This window comes from Denticeps clupeoides, unplaced genomic scaffold (assembly GCF_900700375.1).
Source record: "Denticeps clupeoides unplaced genomic scaffold, fDenClu1.1, whole genome shotgun sequence".
NCBI lineage: Eukaryota > Metazoa > Chordata > Actinopteri > Clupeiformes > Denticipitidae > Denticeps > Denticeps clupeoides.
Genome location: NW_021629835.1, coordinates 1 through 22,990, shown reverse-complemented (window position 1 = coordinate 22,990; position 22,990 = coordinate 1). Strand labels below are relative to the sequence as shown.

The window sequence follows — 22,990 nt, the reverse complement described above, 5'->3', positions numbered from 1 at the left end:
AATCCTGTCAAACATTACTCAAATAGACAAAGGGTATCAACATCTATTGTTGCCCAGTACTGTATACACACATACACACATACATATATACATATATATATATATATATATATATATATATATATATATATATATACACACACACACACACACACACACACACACACACACACATATATATATATATATATATATATACACACACACACACACACACACACACACACACACACACATACATACATACATACATATTGTTCCCAGTGACAGTAAAGCTTGCTTGCTAAACCAGCAGGGCATTTCAGTTCCTGCCAATCCCAGATAAATGGTTCTATGATTTGTTTCCTCAGACCCTCAGATGTCTCATTTTTAAGGTGAACTTGGGACATTCCATCTGTTTTATTTATTTATGCCTCCACACTTTAGAACTTGTGCCTTATGACCTTCAAGAGCATAAGACAAGTAAAAATAATTGTTTACCAACAAAACAACTTTGTTAGGTCCACAGCATATTTAGAGTGAATACACACACACACACACACCTTGCGTGCAGGTCTTCACAGAATGCACACAGAGGCTCCGTTATGGAAAAGATGAACACTGCTGCAACAAGTTTTTAAATAGCTTTACAGACCATGATTCAGTTACAGTGATTTGCCATAACACTTGTGAAAGAAACATCATGATGCAAAGACTTAAATTATTATTATTATTATTACTATTATTATTATTATTTACAACATATTCAAATTATAATTTGATAATGTAGGGATATAATCCACAAGGAGACAAGACATAGGGAAAAGCTCTTCAACGCTTTGGAACAGTAGAACAGTGTGCTGACGATGCTGCATTTTTGGCAAAGGAAGTTCTCAAGACATGAGACAGGAGTTGGTATGTCGGGCTGAAGTCCCCAAGGTCAAAGTGCATCATGGGAGTGAAAGAAAAAATACTGTCACTTTCTCACGTCCACCGATTTCTTGTTTGAGACGTGTGTACAGTTTAACATACTATTGTCATGGATATTCTTGTTGACTTGAGAAACTAAGTTAAATCGCAGTTCACAGACATGAATGAGATTTGGGGTGTCATCAGAAAGGGTTCGCTTGTTTCCACGGGGTTAGATTGGAATGCTTGTTTCATGAAAAGATGGGCCACAGTCTTTTTTTCCCATAGCACCTCCATTGAGTCCATTGTCCCCTCAAACGGCTTAGCACGAAAACAGTGATGTAACGGATTGGCAACCAGAACATTACTCCAGATGAAGAATGTTTTCCAGTCATGATTAATTAGCGGGAGCGGCGCGCCGGGGTGCTAAGCCAGGATGTCGCTGCGTTTACTGCACCACACCACCAGCGCGATCATGGCCAGAGTCAGCAGAATGGGGATGAGGATGAGGACGGCCAGCATGTCGTCCGACGGGTCCACCCACACCACAGTCTCCAGGGTGCAGTTGAAGAAGAAGTGCTTGTGGATCTGGATGATGTAGTTCTCCACCAGGGGGTTGGGCCAGAAGCAGTCCACTGCCTGGGCCTTGGCCTCAGTACAGTCTGAGAAGAAGTTGTACTCGCTGTGGGAGAGAGGAAGAGAGGCGTGGGTGTGGAATCTGTACTCATGAGATACGTCATATGAAAAATAAATTGAGGCTCATTCATGCTCTATTTTTGTACAAAAATGAGGATGTCTTTTCAAAAGTTTTAACCATCCACAGACCAATGTAAAGTAACACATCTAATAGGGGGGAGTTTTTTTTACAATAAAAATCATTTATTAAGAGAGTTGGCTAAGCTGCCTCCATGATGGAGAATGAATAGAAGGCTCTTCCACGTTCAGCATAATTGGGCCTTTCGCAAGAAATCTGTAAACATTTTAAGGCTTTAGCGCATGCTAATGATCGCAGTGAATGATGTGACGACATGTTATCCAAGAAATAAACATATCCTTTAGCACATATCGTCAACTGCCAATGTTTAATAAAAGGGACATTTAGCCATGAGGCCTTCACTCATGAAAGCCACACTCTCACACTGATCTTCACTGTAAACAGTTGCAACTCAGCGTTATGCCATCCCCCCCCCGTCCCTTAAGTGCACTTAAAGCTGCCTCTTTTCCAGCAGAGCTGGAGAACTGAGGCATTAGTTAGTAGGCTCTTACCACAGATGCAGACAGTGTATAGCTGCTACCTGGTGAGGCCTTTCATTTCACCAAAAAACACTGCCTAGGGAGTGATTGATCATGCGGGCTTTAATAGAGCTCACTGGATGTACTAGTAGACAGAAACCCTGTATATGCCAGTAGGATGTCTAAAAACAGTATTAATTTGCAATTAATACAGAATGCACACAAAACGTATTCATGTGTTAAACCAGTTATGAGGTAGATATATCAATTTAAATGAACTGAAATCTAAAATTGCAAGTGCAAAACATTGCAACATTGAAGCATTTGGCTGCTTCTGTCATTTCAAATAATTTGGACACAAAAAGAAAAAAAATCAGTGAGCAGCAAATTGAAGCTTTTTTTCCCCCCACTGCGCTGGAAATAATGAATTGATGTACCAATTAAATGCTTGAGCTCTTTTCATGAGCTGATGGGCGATTACACGAACAACGTGTTGCAAATGTGGGCAAAAAAAGAAAAGTAAAAGATAATGCTGGAATTGCATTTGAAAGCACAGTGTGGATATAAACATTATGACTTGCCTGCTGCACTGCCTGATTTCATTAAAATATTTCAGTACAATATAGTGTATTTGAAAATAGGTTAAAAACAATTTTAAAATACCGGTGTATCATATAAAAGGAATTTTATAACTAACAAGAAAAAACTACTGTGCTATTCAGTTTGTATTGTGGCTTATAAACTAAAAACATGGATTTCAAAAAAGGTCACTGCCACATTAGTTAGATTTGTAAAAGATCTGCCTCAAGGTCTCTAATAACATTGTTGAGAACAAGGTTACGTCATTAAGATCTATTTTCAGCTATGCGTTTGACCTCCATTGGCTTCCCTTTTTTAAATGATTTGCACACAAAGTGCCACTAGAGCCGCCTTGTGCATTAATTGACCAAATAAGAATGGCAGCCCAGATCCCACCAGTTCAGAAACGTAATTTACATCTGCTGTGGAGAACATTCTGCCTTTCATGCAGGTTAACTAGTCTGTATTCAAGAAAACAGACTTATTTTCTATTTTGCATGGCACCAGTGTTGCATGGCATACACACTCAGGATCTACACTTTTTATCCGACAAATCCATCCATTTTCTACCCGTGACAGGGTTTCAGAGAGGCTGGAACAAATCCCAGGAATATTTGTGGCGAAAGGCAGGAACAAGGCCCAGGCAGGATGCCAGTCAATTGTAGGCTGAAGACACACACTCACACACAGACACAAACACACCAGTTTCACCAATTTACTTAACCTTTGTGTTTGTGGGCAGAAATCCAACCAACGCAAACCCAGAGTGCCAACCATACTGTCCCGCATCCCGTAACCTCAGTCCATTCTGAAAATGTCTGCAAATGTCCGTTTTCCATCTACACACAGAGAAATGGAAGTACCACTGTGTACCTATATGGCTTGTAGCTGGGACAGTACCCTTCTGAAGAATTATAATGTACCGATCCTCGCAGGCACAACTGTGTACCTGTCATGACTATAATTTAAAATTATATTTACATATAAGTATGATGTAATGGTCTGCAAATGGCCGCACACTGGTTGTGTTGCCCAGGGAGCTTGGGGTTAAAGACCTTGCATAAGGAACCACAGACAAGGGGAGGCTGGGCTCGAACCGGCAACCTTCAACTCAGTCTTAGTCCACTGAGCTATATGCTGCTATGTCTGTCTTTTACAATATTTTTTTATCTGTCATTGATGTATTTTCATGTTCAGTCCTTTGTATTGTTATGCTGCTGTTAATAAATTATTTTTACAAACATGAACATCAGCCACTTGTGGAAAAATTGGTCAGATCCACTAGCCATTTTATCACCTTTGTACAGCTGAAATCTAGCAATTTACAAGCATTTTTGTCAGTACATTGGGTTGGTTGGGATCATTTTCATGTGGTGCAGGTTCATGGGTACAACTATGTACTTTCCCAAATCATGTACCTTTAAACATGGTGTCACAAAGGACCTGTCATGTACTTTTTGAGGTACAATCAACTAAAAGGAACAGTTTTGTACCTGGAGGTTCAATATTGTACCCTGTGTGCACCTTTATTTCTCTGTGTGTAAGGGTCTTAATATAACTCATCCATCAAACAAGATGAAAAAATTAAATGGCAAATCTTTTTTGTACATATGTACAATTCATTGCCAGACCGCTGTGACTGCGCTGGATGCCTATTGGCTGAATATAGGTCTTGCTGACCTATATATCTGCCAGAATTCGCCTGCAGCTGCTGTCTGACCTGAGACAGTGAGTTCACACACCAGTATTCTGTACAAACACAGGCATGAACACAGCTTTTCTTTCGGTGCAGGAAAAGTGATGTGGGACTGCTCTACGGCTCGGAATATTTTTAGCACCGAGGCCTAATCATGCACCTCTAATGCAGGAGTGCACTGCATCAGGATGGGGTTCTAATCTCTGAGGGTTCTAATCTCCTCAGCATCTTAATGGTTAATTCCAGTCGCACTTTTCCATTGTTTTTTTTTTTTTCTTTCATTATGCAGATCTACAGCACAGAAATCCCCCAGGCCAACATGACACCATCACTCTCTGTGCCAACCTGCCTGTGAAAAATACTTTTTGCAAGCAACTGGTAAAAACTGTGCAGTTCCTGCAAGGAACCCATCCATTTGCTGCCTTTAGACCTTTGATTATATTGTAGAAAGTTTATTAATTCTCCAGTCAAATATTTTGTTTAGTCTGGATAATAGACGAGGTGCCAAGATGACTGCAACAGAGATTGTGTTTGTAATACCTGCTTTTGGCACCATGATGAAGAGGTTTTATGAGCAAAGAAGGGGAAAGGAAGAATTTTTTTTTCTGAATACTTCTTTAACAGTTGTGGACTGAAGCAATGTTATCTGGCAACACTCCATTTTGCTCCAAATCATCCAGGATGGACAAGCGATGTGATGTAAGAAATTTTATTGTATATTATTAAATCTGTTCCTCCAGTGAGCACAAAAAAAAACATTTTTTTCAGTAATAGCAGGCAGTCTAATATTCATAACAAAGCAGTAAAAGGGCTCAATGTGGATGTTTGTAGAAGTGGGTCTGTATTACCTGATGAAGTGCGTCAGGTTGCACCAGTGCTGAGGATCCACGTGGGCCATCTGTTTCTTGAAGATCTCCCCGCAATGCTCGATCTCCAGGAGCAGCCTGGTCTCATTGCACTGAGGCACAGGGCTGTGTGGGAAGCCCAAATTTTCCGCCGCTGGGCGGAAGCAAAAGAAAACTACGTAAAAGTTCAGGTGAGTGGAGAGCTCTCCAACATTTCAATGGCCCTTCAGCTGATTAAGACGTTAAAATGTTCAGTCAAGAATGACGAACACAAGCTCTGTCAAAGCTAAAATTGGTCATTTCCCATAGAGAGGGAACAGAGCCGAATGAATAATGCAAGCAATATAAAGGCAGCATGCCGTTCAATTCTGCACATAATGTGCCGTCATGTATTACATTATTTCAATAAATTAAGCTTACCTGATAAGCTAGTTGTCAATAAAATGTTCACTGTAAGTAAAAAGAAAACAACTTTAAAATAAAATGTCAAGAACACACAATTTTGAATTAGTTTGCTTACTAAAAATAACTATACAGTTACATATATGTACATATGATCCATAATTTATGACAAATGCTATTCATATATTGTATTAATTATTTGTATGGTACACAGTATGTACACAGTATATGTAACATTTTAAAATTAAAAGATGTTTATTAACATTGCTTAACACATTTCTATTCACTAGTTCAATCTACATACGAAGTACTTTAGCGCTGAACAAATGATGATAATGTCGTGCTGCAGATCTCTGTACACTCAGAGACTGATAAGACTTTCCCCCAGTCCTGCTTTGTGTGCACACTGAACACTAGTCCGTCTCGACTCTATTAGTCATGTGAAAATACGTAACAAAATAAGTTCAACAAATTTCAACTTTGACTGGTGCATCAATTATGAGATTAATTTCATCACCCCTATGGTGAATTGTGGCTGTTTTGTTGTTCCACACAATCGCCAAACGAAAATGTAAAAATTAAATCTCTAGTGAAAAGGTTCAGACATTAATCATTCCAGGCTTCTTTGTATCTGTATATGCTAACCTTGATTTCCTGAAGCTGAAATAGTTTGGCTTTAGAAAGAATCACAGGCTTATGTGAGTTATGTGTTGTGTCAGTGTTTGCCGCTCTGTGAAAAACCCAGAGCGGCATCATTCGTCTTGACTTTGTCACATGGTTCACATGCTGCTGATTTATTCAGGTATTTTCCCTGTGAGGACAATACCTGTCAGTCTAGTGCTCTATCAGCAAGGGGTCCAGTTATGAATATTTAAAAGGCCAGAGACGTGAAGATTCAAAGGACCAACGGAAAAGAGATTCAGTGCAAATGCAGAATTTTTCTGTATTGCTCAACCACTGCAGACTGGCACTGAGAACAATGCAATTTCGTCAGGATGGCTGCTCAATGAATCTTCTGTTCTCTTTATTGGACTTTATTACTGTTATGTGGTCTCTGCCCATGTTTAGAAATCATTTTTGAACCAGAACAATTTTTTGACAAACATAAAACATCAGGGGTCAGCAGGTGACCCAAAAAATCTCCTAAAAAAAACCCCATCAAAAACAGAAAAAAGCAATCCCATGATTCTCAGCATGGCTTGCCATAAACCCTTGAGGTAGACATGCTAAATTCAGTGATTTCCAGGAACAGCACTTGCTGCTGTTAATAAAATTCAAAGGAAAGTAAGAGGGAACATCACACACACAAACAAATCTCAACCACTTTTTCTATGTGTATTCATCCATAGCATATATGCAGAGAAGAACAGCCCCCTGGACAGGAAAATGTTCCACCGCAGGGTGATCTGATATGATTGAAGTGTAGGACCACTGCCAGGGCGCCTATTTCAAATGTCTCTAGATAGGGGGAAAATAGAGATCACAGGGAGAACATGCAAAAATGCAGGAATGCGGTCCTTTGTGACATGTGTATGGTGTCTAACATGCACATTGGTGCATGTGACCCTCTGCACTAAGGCATATTTATGTCTATGTGTACATGTGTATTTTTAAGATCCTATGCATGCTCTGCTTTTGCATAGAAAGTCAGCCCACTCCAGGCTCTTCTGTTTCAGATAGTGGAACAGTTGTTCCTGTATCTCAATAAAAACGGGGCTGTTTTGGAACCCGCCTTCTCTTTGTTTAGAAGCATTGGGTTGTGACTACTGCTGCATGACTTGTTTGAGGTGTCACTATGTGGTCTTGGATAAATATATATACCTCAAAACACAACCCTCCTCATCTTGCTTGGGTAAAACACAGATATTATTGATTTGGCAAAATGATATTAACAAAATGAAGGTATATAGCCCCACAATGCAGCATGTAGGTAAAGAGATTAGTTGTGGAAGGTACAACACGTCAGAATGACACAATGATTTGTAGTCAGGGATAAATTCTGGACATGACATGTAAAATGTATAATTTCTGACCAATCGGATGAGCCTGTAATCAATGAAGAGCTGTTAGTATCAGTGAAGTATTTGTCAAAGCACACAGAATGCAGCACACATAAGATAATGTGGTGAAATGAAAATGTAAAAGTTCACGGGAGAGTTTTTCAGATGAAAGTGAAGTGATTGTCATTGTGAAACACTGCAGCACAGCACACGGTGCACACAACGAAATGTGTCCCCTGCTTTTAACCATCACCCGGGGAGGAGTGTGTGGGGACGGTGTTTAGCTCAGTGGCACCTCAGTGGCACCTTGGCAGTTCCAGATTCAAATCTGCAATTTTGCGGTTACGTGTTCGTTTACTTACTCACAACTACATCCAGATGTAGTGCATGAGGAGTGTTAGCTGATTTCATATGAAGTATTTCTTTTGGATTTACAGAAATAAACAGATAAAAAAGAAAGGACTGTTTGAAGACATCTTTTTGTTTTGTGTATTTATTTCTATCACCCAGAAGGTGTTAATTTACTGATGTTTTTATACTATGCTTTGGTCTCTGTTAAAATCCACTCTAGCAAATACTGGCCACCAAAAATATCCACCCATACAATGAAGGATTTCTGCCAACACTACTAGGATTCAGTCGAAGAATCTAACATATACCATCAGGCATAAGGGAAATAGAACAAACCTGAAGTTCAATCATAAATCCAAACCCATAAACAGATGGTCTGACTCCCTGCTGCAGTGACCAGGGTCCGATCCCCACTGCTGGTGCCGGAGGGTCATATATCACTGTATTTTGGGTCATAAATGTATGATATTTGTACTTCCCGTCTGGTCTGCTGTTGCTGACTTTGTCTACCACATATCCCATTTAGTGTCAGTCAGCGTATTTACAGCAGGCCACAGACCACCACTGACACAAGAAGAGCACAAAGCTGTGTCTTTTCCAGAAAGGTGACTGGCGTTCTCATGCCATCATTAATTTATTAGATAATAATCCTTTATCAGTCCCACAAGGACAGTTTGGCAACAAAGACTGCAGTTGTGTGCCTTGTGGGAAGAGGAAAACACATGTAAATTATATGTGTGATGGAATAGACATTTTCAGCTCTGTGCCTTCTTGAGTTCATGTACTGTGAGTAATATAGTAGACACTTACATTACATATAGCATAAAGCTTAAATATTTTGTGTGTTCCTTTTGTTACATTGTCAGCAACCAAACCAGTGAGAATAGCATGTCAGGGGAACAAAATCCACGGCAAATTGGTTTTATTCAAAGGAAACCACAACCAAATCACTGTATATTAAGCATACATTTTGAATGCAGTACCTATCAGTAAGAAATAAATATGGGGATGTAAGCCATATGTAATGTATTATTGCTGTAGTTCCTGTGTAAAAGACATATTCTATGGCCCCACAAAGTCATTAGATTGCACTATGTGCTGTCAGTGCTCCCTGATAACACTGAATATTATTCTTGAAATGCCATCAATGAGGAGGCATTTAATGGACTCAATTAAAACTGGAATTAAATTCCTCACTCGATTCCTGATGGAGCCGCTTCCAATTTGCTTCTGCAATTTCTTCATGTCACGTCAGGTGAAAGCACAAGGGAAGCCGGCCTGAATGCAATCTCCTCGAGCTACGGAAAGTTCAGGGGTGAAAGGGCACAGTGGCGTGACCCTGTTCCTACAGGCGGCAAAACCACCCGTCTGTCAGTGTCACGCTGTGTCGGTCTACCTGGAAAATCGCTGGCTCAATTGGAGTTGGGGGACCAAGCTACCAGCCTGGCAAGGGACTGCAAATAATCCGAATACCCACAAAACGTCCTGTTTCGTCATTCTTCTTCAACATGCTTCATCGGCACAGCAAATAAAAACTAATTCAAACAGATGAAAATGGTGCTTGGATAAACACTCAGCACAATATGCCACAGCCATTAAGGAAACAGACAACTGGAGAATATTTGGCATGTGCTGCTTGCAGCCAGCAGCTGGTGATCTTGCAGCATGACTAGCACCAGATCCAAAGGAATTAGGCATTTTCTTTTTATCTTCTGTACTGCAGCAGAGAGCTTGAAGTCTATTTCAACTAGGTGCTGTGCCCTAAAACACAACCAGATGTCTGAACTAATGCAAATAAATTTATTTGCTGTGTTACAATGTAACAAAGTTAATTGTCCTTGAAGCTGCCAAAACCAGGTCCAGCTGGTCCATTTTCATTCAGGAACTTCTGCCATCGTGCTGCAATCTCCAGAAAACAAATGTTGGCCACTGGCTCTTTGTTTGAATTATGTCAGTCCTTTCTACTTCCCAGACTGGCCAGTAATCACTATTTTTTACTAGTGCTGCTCTCGCTTTATAAACTGGCTGAATTTATTTGGGATTTCTGTGATCTAGTAGCAGCAGATCGATCTAATTGTAACCTAATATGGTCACAATGCCACCTTCTATTGTTTTTATCTCTGATGACAGAAAAAAAAAATGCTTAGAATAAAAATTGACAGTAACTAATCAGATGTAATGCACAAAATGAAAAATGGCATTTCGATGATCACCAATAATCTCATAGCAATGTGGCTACTTGCATAATCAGTAATGGACCATGAAATAAGAAGTTTGCATTGACTTATCTGACCAGACGAGCTGCATTCCATAATGTTTGAGTCCCAAAATCCATAAATGATCTTCTAAATGCAGTGTTTCAAACGTACACCACGGTAATTACTAAACTGTAATTCTGAACTCCATTAGTGCAGAACTGGTACTCAGGGTTGGCATTGTGTGGAGCATGACTAATACTGGACCCCCTCTTTACCATGAGCATACAGCAGACAAAATGTAAAAAATACTCTCTGTATACAACTCCAAGCTTGAATATGGATTTTTATCAACACGATGAATCATTTAATATGGTCTGTAAGTGTTGCTGATTTGATCTTTCAAGAGCTGCATAAAATGTTGAGAAATGGCAAAGAAGCCCTATTCTTCCAGACAGCTGCACCTAATGCATTACCAGAATAGTTTATGTAAATTCAGTGCTCTTAGGCTTTCGTGAAAGCTTCCAGAACATTCACCGACCACCATACAGTGAACGCGAGGCACGTTGAGTGCTACAGAGCCAGTAGTTTCTGGTGAATTTCTGCAAAGACCTAAGAATTGAGAGCTTTATCACAGCTCAACACCTCACTGCACTAATGAGCACAAAGTCAACAAAAATCTGCAGACAGTGTGACAGTTATGGGGGCTCAATGGCAGTGAGGACAGTTTCAGTACAGTGCAGAGTTGGGGCGATTCATCTGTTTCTTGGGTTGTGGACGGACATTTATACCACTGAGCCCAGAGGCAATGTGGCTGTTGACAGCTTTCTAGAGCCCAATCTCCATACTCCATTCCACTTCTCAGCCCATGGCTGAAATCCAAAAAAGGATCAGACCGTTCGCATTGACTTATCTGACCAGACGAGCTGCAGTCCATAATGTTTGGGTCCCCCAGTATAATCTTTTCAACCCTCTATCCATTTTCTAAAACCCACTTATCCAGGCCGAGCTCACTGGACTCTATCGCAGCAAAGCTAGAAGAACAAGGTCATGGGCTGGTCAACATGGGTGCAGGAGCATGTTCTTATTTGTGCTGCGTCACCATTACAATTTAGACTGATTGCTTCGGTACTCTGACATAGCACAGGGCTTCCAGGTAGGGAAATCAAGAGCAGGAAGGCATGGTGCATAGATGGCCACGATGGGGCATAAATAAAATCATGATACCTAGATGTGTGAGACTGAGAAATTTTCAGAGAAAATTGCACAGGGGCCAGTGAGATTAAAGTCATAGCACCTGTTCCTTCCCGAAAGGTCAGTTTGGAAATAATGTGGAGTCCTGAGATCATAAAACGTCTATTTTGTAGTAAATGTTTACTGCAGTAACACTTTGATTGAATGCCATTTCAGAGATCTGTTTATTCCTGCCACGACATTGACACCGCAGAGGGCTTAGGTGCCCCGTACTGGTGACAAAATGTCAACCTTTGATCTTAGTTGAGGGCAGAAGCTAGACAGTCTGGTCAGATCCTACAGAAGAGCTACTGTGAAAATTACTCTGACATAAAATTGTTTTAGACAATACACCCATTCGTTGCAACATTATTTTCTGATGACAGTTGCCTCTTTAAGAAGGACAGTGTTTCTAGCCACACTCCAAACTGTCTAAAGAAACACAACAAAGAACTGGAATTGTTGACTTGGCCTCCAAATCACCCAGATCTCAATCCAACTGAGCATCTGTAAGGAAAACAAACCAAATCCACAACCAGGCAGATTTAAAGGATCTTCTACTAACATTTTGGTGCCAACTACCACAGGACATCTTCTGGGACCTTGTGGAGCCCATAGCTCATCCAGTACAGGCTGTTTAAACAGCATAAGGGGAACTTTGCACAGGTTTTAGGGCTTATCACTGTAAATTTGAATGGTTTCCTTGACATGTCTGTGCTGCTGGTGACCTAGGCAGTGGTGACCTAGCGGTTAAGGAAGCAGCCCTGTAATCAGAAAGTTGCTGGTTCGAATCCCAATCCGCCATGGTGCCACTGAGCAAAGCACCGTCCCCACACACTGCTCCCCGGGCACCTGTCATGGCTGGGTGATGGTTAAAAGCAGAGGACCACACCACAAGCTGCACTGCACCACAAGGACAATAACGTCACTTTCATAATTTCATAATTCAGCTGCGCTGCTGCTTGTCAGGCCAGGGAGGCGCTCGACATCAAGTAATACATAGAAGGATGTAGGGTTAAAATGCAGGAAAGGGAGTGTGGGCCCCAACACACCTGATCTGTAGAGATCTGTGTTAGATAGTGATCACACTGCTGGTGACTGACTAATCATTTATGATTTTTTCTGAGTAGCCAGCTGTTATAAAAAGCTGTTTAATATATGCATATTTTTTTAATGACGCAAATTTAGCAAATCAGCACAAATGCTAACATTCCACCTGCCATTGCAGGTAAAAAGCTCTGTTAGTAGTAACAGTTGCTGAGTGGCCGATGAAAGCGAGGCCGATAGGCCTGCTGACCGTGTTTAAAAACCCGGAGATCCGTGGCCCTGCGGAGCAGCCTCGGTGTGCTCATTAACTCGTGTCACGTTGGCTCCTCCAGCAGGAATACTGCATTCCCACCACCTTTAACCTAAGGCTGCAACTCTTGGACCGAGTCGAAAAACAGATCGCCCCCGCCATCAGCAAACTGACAGCTGTGGCAGGCCAAGTTTCAGAACTCTGCCTCAAACGTGGAGATAAAGCAGCCGTCTGGGAGCTGAAGCTTGATGCGAAAGGTGCATATTATCCGCGGAACACAAGCCCGTCTCAAAATAACCCGCACGTATCTGCTGCTTCGCCGGGTTGATTATTGTACACTATAGATAAAAACACAAAGCTGGAGAACACAAAGATTTATAATGGCTGTAATGTAGGAAAGATATTATGGATGTTCTGAACATGCTCCCTTGGCTATCTGCACCAACGTCTTTGCAACAAATGTCTAGAGCATCTGGCCGAATTACCGTGACCTGCGCCAAAGCATCGCACTCTGCACAGCTCTTCAAAAACAGCTGCATGGTAACATTGCAGAATGGGCCATGCTGAGGCTGGCACCGCTGGGGAGGAAATAGGTGAGGGGGAAGGCATAACTAATTCATTCGTGCACTAGCAAACACATGCGAGCAGAAGGAAGGGCGGGAGCGCGTCTTCTCAGCTTACAAGTGCGGGTGCCAGTCAGCCCCACTGTTTGGATTTCACAATGTGTGGGGTACGGCACGGTGGGAGCCGTCTAGCCCCTTCCATTAGGGCAAATTAATGCAGCGCTTCCTCGTCTGTCGCTTTGTCCTGGGAAATGCGAGGCGATGCAGGAACAAGGAAAACAGAACCGCGACTCCAGTTCCCGAGATCTAAATTCTCTCTCAGCTCATTGCTGTGGGGGCATCCTGGGTGCTAAACTGATGAGATGCGTGAACTGGTTCGTTTGCAAAGAATCCTTCCAACCCCGATTAACATTTCAAGAAATGTTAACTACTGAAGAAATGTTAACTATCTCATGATTGCACGGGGCTGCTAGGAAGGCTCCTTAAATAGAAATCACACACATGAACACTGCTACCCTCGCAGTGGTGGCCTAGCGGTTAAGGAAGCGGCCCCGTAATCAGAAGGTTGCCGGTTTGAATCCTGATCTGTCAAGGTGCCACTGAGGTGCCACTGAGCAAAGCACCGTCCCCACACGCTGCTCCCCGGGCGCCTGTCATGGCTGTCCACTGCTCACCAAGGGTGATGGGATAAATGCAGAGGACAAATTTCACTGTGTATCACACGTGACAATCACTGCACTTTATTATTGTTACATAAATAACACATCACGCTGACCATGTTCTCTAGTGTCGTATCAAGTACATATTCTAAGTTCATTAAAACAAATACACACCAAAAAAAGTGGAAGCGCAGATTGACAGTAAGTTGTGGCTGTGATGAGATGGAGTAACAACCCATCAAGCAACATCAACCTCATGTTCAAACATCAAATATCATAATCGTCTACGTCTAAAGCACCATGGCCACAACTTTCTAATTAGCACTTAGATTCTCACTGAAGGCATCAAAACTATGAATGAACACATGTGGAGTTATGTACTTAACAAAAAGTGGAGACGTGACCTCCACAGTCACCGGACCTGAACCCAATCGAGATGGTTTGGGGTGAGCTGGACCGCAGAGTGAAGGTAAAGGGGCCAACAAGTGCTGAACACCTCTGGGAACTCCTTCAAGATTGTTGGAAAAGCATTTCAGGTGACGACCTCTTGAAGCTCATCGAGAGAATGCCAAGAGTGTGTAAAGCAGTAATCAGAGCAAAGAAACTAGAATATAAAACATGTTTTCGGTTATTTCACCTTTTTTTGTTAAGTACATAACTCCACATGTGTTCATTCATAGTTTTGATGCCTTCAGTGAGAATCTACCAACGTAAATGGTCATGAAAATAAAGAAAACACATTGAATGAGAAGGTGTGTCCAAAATGTTTGGCCTGTACTGTGTGTGTGTGTCTGTCTGTCTGTCTGTCTGTCTGTCTATCTATCTATCTATCTATCTATCTATCTATCTATCTATCTATCTATATATATATATATATCTATCTATCTATCTATCTATATATATATATCTATATATATATATATCTATATATATATATATATATAGATAGATAGATAGATATATATATATATATATATATATATATAGATAGATAGATAGATAGATAGATAGATAGATAGATAGATAGATAGATAGATAGATAGATAGATAGATAGATAGATAGATAGCTGCACTGGGCCAGTTTGAAAATAGCGCCCTATATCAGTTTATCAGTTGCGCCCAGGTGGCACGTGCACAGTCCGCATGGTGTAACTGACTGTTTAGAAACTTCTGGGTTGGGAAGAGAAACTGGCGTATATCATAAAGATACGTCAGACACCAGGATTAGAGGGAGCATCGTTCATTCACTTAGGACAGATTAAAGAGCGGCACTTCAGTCACAATTAACTTGGGGAGAGTTTTCGAGTGAAAGTGAAACGCGAAAGCGATTGTTTCTATCATTGCGATACTTCAGCACAGCACACAGTGACACAATTAAATTTGTCTTCTGCTTTTAACCCATCACCTTTGGTGAGCCGTGGGCAGCCATGACAGGCGCCCGTGGGAGCAGTGTGTGGGGACGGTGCTCTGCTCAAGGGGGCCTCAGTGGCACCTTGGCGGTTTGGGGTTTGAATCCAATTCCTTACCCGCTAGGTGTTTCCCACCAGTCCGACTCTATAGCACCAGACGGCTAAGGAAGGTTGCGGGTTCAAGTCCCACTGGTCCCCGGGCACCTTACATGGCTGCCCATCTAAGGACACATTTCGTTGTGGCCGTGCTGCAGTATTTCACATTGACGATCAATCCACTTTCACATCAAACGAACGCACATCAGGCATTTTAGACGGGTTTTGTTGCCACAAATCCCCCGCTCGTCTCAAGCAGCTGCACAAGGTTGCTGTACGGACGAGAACCCCGACATGTTCCAACTCTGCCCTCTTGCTGTGACAGGGTGAACGCTGACGAGTCCCCGGGAAACACAGAATAACGTTACCGGACGGGGTGAACCCCACAGGGGCCGCACAATATCGACTGCAGCCTCTCCCACCTCCACGGGAGTCATCGCTCGATGAATTAGGGATGATCTTCTCGAAGCCGAAGATAGGGGTGAACCGTGACTCCGGGACCTGAGGGCTTTCAGCAGCAGCAGCAGGGATTTATACGAGCGAAATCGCAGGCCCTGGCTCATGCTCTTTCAACCAGGGTCCAAGACAGGCATGGAAAATGAACCAGGTCAATTAAAGATTAATGGGGCTGTTCAAGGCCACTACCCTACACTTCTTTGGAAAAAGAATATTCAAATTTCCCAGGATTTCCATGTCTTTGTGCTGTTTTTGAGTATGAACAGATGTATATAAATTCATCTAAAATATACTAAGTTGCTTAATGTAGACACATCACATGACTTGCTTCTGATCATTAATAGATATCTACTAAACGTGCGTAAATTTTTGTGAACAGATATTAACACAATGAAATGAGCCACTCACCTAAAATTCCCACCATGAAAACTTTCAGCCCCGCGGGTGCGTTTATATCCATCATTGAAATAATCGCCGGACGAGAAGAGTCGGGATCAGTGGGATCTCAGAACCAGGACGGACCGCCCGGGAGAACTTGACGTGCGCTTCATCGATCTTCTTCATCCGCACTCGAACAGAAACTTGGTGCCTTGTTAAGGTCCGCAAAATAGGAGAGAGAACCGCGGTCAAGCCGGTTTTAACGCGACTAGTACGTACCCGGCAGGCGCATCCAGCAGGAGAGAGGAGAGGGGGGGGAGAGAGAGAGAGAGAGAGAGAGAGAGAGGGGGGGAGAGAGGGGGGGAGAGGAGAGAGAGAGAGAGAGGAGAGAGAGATAGGGAGAGTAGGGAGAGCGAAGGGGGGAGAGGGTGATAGAGGATCTATACATTGGGAGAGCATTTGTGAGTGTGGATCAGAGATTTTTGTATATTATAGATACTTGAGATTAGAGAGGGAAGACCGGGGTGTATTTCGATATCTTTCGCAGAGTTTTAATGATTTCTATATTTCTCGTTTCTCTTTCTCTCTCTTTTCATCTCTTACTTCATCTCTACTTATATCATTTCTATCTTTTCTCCCTTTTCTTTTTCTCTATTTCTCTCTTCTTTGAGAGAGGAGAGAGAGAGGAGAGAGAGGGGAAGAGAGAGAGAGAGGAGAGAGATAGGGGAGAGAGAGAGAGAGAGAGAGATGGGGGGAGAGAGAGAGTGAGAGAGGGGGAGAAATAGGGAGAAAGAGAGAGAAAGAGAGGGAGAGATAGAGGAGAGCGAGGGAGAGAGAGGAGAGAGAGGGAGAGATAGAACCGACCCGGATTGAAGTGCATAAATGAACCAATACTGCCTGTGCCGGTCCAGTGCAGCCCTCAGACAACGACGCACGACGAAGCCTCGGTATGTTTTAGGTTTGGCTTTGGTCGGATCGTCGCTGTCTGGGAGCTGGAGAGCTGTTACTGTAACATCATTGGCATCGCGCGCCCGCTTCATATTATCTCGCGTGGGAAAATTACACAATGCCAAAGAAACCACAGACTACACCGTTATTGCAATATTATGCAATAGGTCTCGGATAAGTTGTCAAACTCTATCAGCAGTATGAGTGGTGAGACATATTGCAACGGGATGAAACTGCTCTGTTTCAGCATTGATATTTCGATTTGTTGACCAATGTCGATACATATATATTTGTATATATGTGTATGTTGCTGTTTAAATATTCTGGATCCGAGTGGTCTTTGGTTAAGATACACACACCAGCGAACGAGGCGTCGCGGTGGGACCTGGGCTCTGAACCAGGCTTCTACTAAAAATACGGAGAACTTGCATGGCGCCATCTAGCGCCCGTAGCTGGTAGCGCAGCAGGTCCAGCGGGTGGGAACCTTTATTAACCACGTTTGTTTTTAGGGGGAAGAAAAATAAAGTTTGCCATCAAGTTGCGCGGGTTAAAATCAACTCTGGCTAACAATATGCCAGACGGACATTCTGTTTAAAGGGAATTATCCGGAGATTGTGCTTTCTTGCTTGTTAATTAGTCATGAAGTTCCGAGCGAAAATGATAGACTTGGGCTGCCTGAACCATTTCACACGTAAGGGCGTTAATGGTTTAAACAACGATCACACACCATTTTGTGGAGAATTTGCTATTTTAATCGTGCGAACCTGTGACGTTTCACTGGGCTGTGTCTGTTGGGGGCCGCATTTCGGCGGGGAAAGGGGTCGATTGCTGGGCCTTTTCTCGACGAAGTGAACCTTTGCTGACGCTTGCGTGGCGGAGGCTGACCAATCATTAACATTTACAGCATTTACCAGACGCCCTTATCCAGAGCGACTTACAGTCAGTAGTTACAGGGACCGTCCCCCCCTGGAGACACTCAGGGTTAAGTGTCTTGCTCAGGGACACAATGGTAGTAAGTGGGATTTGAACCTGGGTCTTCTGGTTCATAGGCGAGTGTGTTACCCACTAGGCAGCTTACTCATCACTTCCAAGCTCTAGCTGCTCTAGTCACCCTGACATTAAAGTTAAATCCACGTCAAGATCCATTTTTAATCTTGATTTCGTTCCTTTCACTTGACAGGTGTCGTCAACACAATCGCCAAGTTGACCAAAAGCTGCGTTCTTAGGCTCACGCCGGACAACCTTTACTTTGTCCTTTCGGGCAAGTTGCCAATGGCGGGTCAGCATGTGGTGTGAGTTGCTCCAGGTGTTCAACGTTTTTGTGTGTCTGCCACCGATCACCTGATACGGTGGTGATAACCATCGGCTCCCCCACGCCCCCCTTGGCAGGTGAACTTCTTCGATGAATACCAAATGGAAGGCTTGTCGCCGGAGGCCAACGAGATCTGCCTCGAGGTGGCACCGGAGAACATCTCCAGGGCCCTGAAAACGGCCCAGAATGCCAAGGCTGTCAAAGTGAAGTTGACGAAGAAGCACTGTCCATGTCTTACCCTGTCCGCAGAGTTGGTAAGCTCCACAGCTGAGCACGACCAAGAATCCTTCTGTCATAGATGGACCTAAAAATGTCACACAAGCTTTTGCTCTTTTTTTTTTTTTGTCCATTGTGTTGTATTTTACAAGCCTTCACTGTCCAGTATTAGCCGTGTTGTGACACATGACATTCCAGTTGAAGTAATTCCCAGAAGACTTTGGCATGAATTTAAAGAGCCCACCGTGCCAGACTTCGATGTGAGTCACGTTCCACACATACAGCGTTATGATTTAAAAAAAAAAATACTTATTTGTTCACATGGAATGTAACTACAATTTTTGTTCTGTAGGTCAGCATATATTTGCCACCTCTAAAGACAATGAAAAACGTTGTTGACAGAATGAAGAACCTTTCCAACATTTTGGTGAGACGCCTGTATTACTTTAATTGTGAAATTAAACCAATATGCAGTTCCGCATGGATTCGGTCAGGCTTTTAAAGGTTTTTGAGTTAACGTGCATCTCTTTCAGGTATTGGAAGCCAACCTTGGTGGTGAGATGAATTTGAAAATTGAAACAGACTTGGTGTCTGTTACTACACACTTCAAAGACCTGGGAAACCCACCCTGGGGTACGTCCTGTTAGAGAGACGCACACCTCCTATATGGCAGTCTCGCGTTGGTTGAAATTAGATAAATGCTTTGGAGAAAATATATACATACACACACACTATCAGTTCATGGCATGGTCTACATAAATGTAGCATAAATATCTATATACATATATATTAACGTTACAGAATGACAATGCTACTTTAAAATAAGGAAAATTTCTCTTTAAAATTGAATTTGAATTTATCAACATTCAGTCCAAAGATGTTGTTCTGAATTAAAGGCCTTTCGGTTTCTTTACAGGATTTCTGTAAATGGTAGAAATAATTAAAGAAATGGTAAATGTTTGAAAGAATTAAACTGTGATCTGCTGCCTTAATTTTCACACCCTCCGTGTTCTGAAGGTGACAGTGCATCACAAAGCAGGAGCCAGAGCTGGGACCCTGAGGCCATGGCCCACGCTCGGGTAGACGTCAGGAAGCTACAGCAGTTCCTCATTGGCCAGCAGATCAACCCAAGCAAAGCCATGTGCAGTAAGTCATGAGCAGATCTGAGCAATGCTAGGAACCCAGCTGAAACGCACTGTTGTGAAATGTTTGAAGTCAATGTGCTTTCCCTTGTACATTTCAGATATTGTTCATAATCGGATTGTGCACCTGATTTTGCTGCAGGAAGACATGTCTCTTCAATACTTCATCCCAGCTGTGGCTTGAGATGGAAAGCCAGGAGCAGTGTTGCCTTGTGGACATTTGATTTACTGCCTTAATTTCTTAATATGAGCAATGGGCATGAATCTGCATGGTTTATAAATGTCATCAAAACAGTTGGTGGTGATGTTTCTACATGGGGCCCAATACATTTCTGTTAGTGTACTTCAGTTTTCCCTCAGTTTGTGGAAACAAAGCAGGCTTAAAGTTTAATAGAGCACTCTTGAATAGATGGTCATTTGTCTTAATGGATGGACAGCTCTAATAATATTTTTTATTAAATATTATATAAGATGCCTTGTTTATGTTACTGTTTAATGACTTGTATTTCACAATTTTTCAGATCATAAGACTGGACTTCTACAATTTTAAATAAACCGTACCCAAGTATTTGATTTCTCTTTGATTTCTCAGTACGTTTGAAATATTTAGTACAGGTTTAGTACAACAATCTTAAAATAAGAGACTACATTTTAAAGTCCCCTAGGGGAAAATCCTTTGAACATCCCTCAAAAATGTTAATGCAGGTGGATTGTTTCAAGGTTGGGTGGTAGTTAGTAGCCTACTGGGTAACACGCTCCGACTTCGACTTAATACCATTGTGTCCCTGAATAAGACACTTAACCCTGAGTGTCTCCAGGGGGACCGTCCCTGTAACTATAGTAAGTCGCTCTGGATAAGGGTGTCTGATAAATGCTGTAAATCGTGTAAAAGAAACAAATTGTACCGTGAACTATTAAGAGTAAATTGAAAATAAGAGTAATAAAAGGCCGGTCAAAGTCAGCAATGGGAGAGGGGAGAGAAGAAACAAGGATTTCTGAAACTGACTGTAAGCAATCAATTGTGAGAACCCAGTGCTTTCGGACCGGCCTAATGCAGCGCGACTCAGACCTCAATTTATGACGTGCACCGCGGCTCATAATTATTCCTAACGGTGAGGCGATTCACACTTTCTCTGCAAAGTCGTTTCAGCTCAGTGTCGAGAAAACCTCGCTTTGGTGTGTTATTACTAAACATTCTTTAAAAGAAGGTGTATCGAAGTAACACGCGTTTCACAGTTTCGCTCTTGGACGCCGCAATGCATGCTGGTTAATATGTAGATTTCCTTGTCGGCGACGCCTCATTCACCCGTCTGTGACTGTTTCGGCGCGTACAAAACATTCACCGCGAATTCTTAAAGCGCTATGGCAGGAAAAAAAAGGCCAGCGACTAAACATTGCAACGGTGTATTATATCTGCCCACATGTCTGGTGTTATATATGTCGTGGTGGTCCTCGGCGCATCCTTCTCAGCGCATCCTTTTAAATCTATTTTTACATTTACAGCATTTATCAGACGCCCTTATCCAGAGCGACTTACAATCAGCAGTTACAGGGACAGTTACAGGGACAGTCCTCATTATCATAAAATGTGTACGCGTTGTGGTGGCATTTAAATGCGTTTGAACGTGTGCAACGGTGCTATGTCTGTCTCTGTGATATTGCACTAAAAGAATTTCAAAGGTTACCCGGGTATTTGGTTTCTAAATGCAATCGAACACCCAAATTTTATTTAATAGCCAAACACCAGAGAACGTTGTTAATCTATAACGCATTTGAATTTCAATAAATACAACGGAATCACAAAAGAACGAATTTTGTAGTAATGGTCTGACACTAGGGGGAGCAATGCGTACATCTATATTTTTTTACACTCGTTGAGCGAAACTTGTGTGTTTTGACGCAAATAGCGTGTTCGCAAACTCTCTGGTGTTTGATCGTACGGTCATATTTTCGTGGTTTTAAAATCAGAGCAAATTTACGAATCTCCAAATCTCCAGAGAGAAAGCTGATTCTGTGATTCCCCCCGAAGCGCATGTTATGCAACCTCCTTCTTCGCGTTTTGCGCCAAGCACGCAGGCACAGCGCCCGAACCTAGTTTCCAAACCGACGCGCAACGGTGAAAGTGGCGATAAAGCTTTTTTTTTTTTTCAAGTTTCCCCATTAAAAGCTATACGAACCGCACGCACGTTGCCAGCAGTAATACTGCCGCCTGCATCTCCAGGTGAGAAACCCGAGAGGAGCGAAGCCTCACAATGTACAATGGGACAGCAACCTGCCAACTGCACACAAAGGTGACCTGTACCCATCCGACCGGCCATACTCCCACCCGTCCCGTTACTCTATCTATCTATCTATCTATCTATCTATCTATCTATCTATCTATCTATCTATCTATCTATCTATCTATCTATCTATCTATCTATCTATCTATCTATCTATCTAATAGATCTGTTTAATAGATCAATCTCTCTCGTCCATTCAGCTGTAAAAGTGGATCATGTGCTGCAGGGTTGGCGCTGCCTGCTGGTTCTAAGGTGCAGAGTCACGGGCGCAGCCGTGGGAACTGGCGGACCCTCCGTCACTCGCCACCCACCCACCCACCCTCTCCTCTCTTCTCCTCTCTTCTGCTCTCTTCTCTTCTCTTCTCTTCTCCTCTCCTCTCCTCTCCTCTTTTTTGTACGTTGGTTCGCCGCCGCGGAATGTAACGGCGCGGCCGGCGAGAGCGCAGCGTCACGCAGGACCGCACCTCTCCGCGGGGGAACTAAGTGCCGACCGGAGGGACCCGGGATCCGCGGGAGAAGCCACCATGAACCCGCCGTGCGCCCGCTGCGGGAAGATCGTCTATCCGACGGAGAAAGTCAGCTGCCTGGACAAGGTGGGACGCGCGCAGGAACCGGTGGCCGGACGGTGATGGATGGCGCTTTCGTTCTCGCAGCTTTGCTCTCTAAAGTTCCGCGTTTACGCGAACCAAAAATCGTTTGCTGAAAAGTTGAAGGCGCCAGAGGAGCGAAGTGTCGCGCGAAGCTCTGCTGGAGTTTGCACGACGTTGTCGCGTTATGGAGCGCGACACTATGGAATGGGGCAGAATTCTT

General features: G+C 42.8%; 2 protein-coding genes and 1 long non-coding RNA gene across 4 annotated transcripts; 2 read left to right on the top strand and 1 right to left on the bottom strand.

The window, feature by feature from the left end:
* Window positions 1-185: 185 nt before the first annotated feature.
* Window positions 186-16,605, bottom strand: LOC114775552 (receptor activity-modifying protein 3-like). The gene is made up of 4 exons (XM_028966554.1): window positions 16,311-16,605; window positions 5,662-5,691; window positions 5,245-5,395; window positions 186-1,570 (listed from the first exon to the last, which is right to left on the bottom strand). The coding sequence occupies exons 1-4, from the start codon at window positions 16,363-16,365 to the stop codon at window positions 1,315-1,317; spliced, it is 492 nt and encodes a 163-aa protein (XP_028822387.1). The 5' UTR covers window positions 16,366-16,605; the 3' UTR covers window positions 186-1,314.
* Window positions 16,606-17,830: 1,225 nt separating this feature from the next.
* On the top strand, window positions 17,831-20,466 carry LOC114775553 (checkpoint protein HUS1-like). The gene is given in 9 exon segments (XM_028966556.1): window positions 17,831-17,919; window positions 18,409-18,508; window positions 18,510-18,534; window positions 18,618-18,794; window positions 18,909-19,016; window positions 19,109-19,183; window positions 19,290-19,389; window positions 19,774-19,902; window positions 20,000-20,466. Coding segments are annotated over 9 exon segments (849 nt in total). The 5' UTR covers window positions 17,831-17,867; the 3' UTR covers window positions 20,083-20,466.
* A 475-nt stretch (window positions 20,467-20,941) lies between these two features.
* LOC114775554 (uncharacterized) lies at window positions 20,942-22,487 on the top strand. 2 transcript variants are annotated; one of them, XR_003745064.1, is made up of 3 exons: window positions 20,942-21,010; window positions 22,120-22,189; window positions 22,381-22,487. It is a non-coding gene; the product is annotated as an uncharacterized LOC114775554 (long non-coding RNA). The 2 variants fall into 2 exon arrangements; XR_003745063.1 differs by lacking the exon at window positions 20,942-21,010 and having other exon boundaries at window positions 22,058-22,189.
* The last annotated feature ends 503 nt before the right edge of the window (window positions 22,488-22,990 follow it).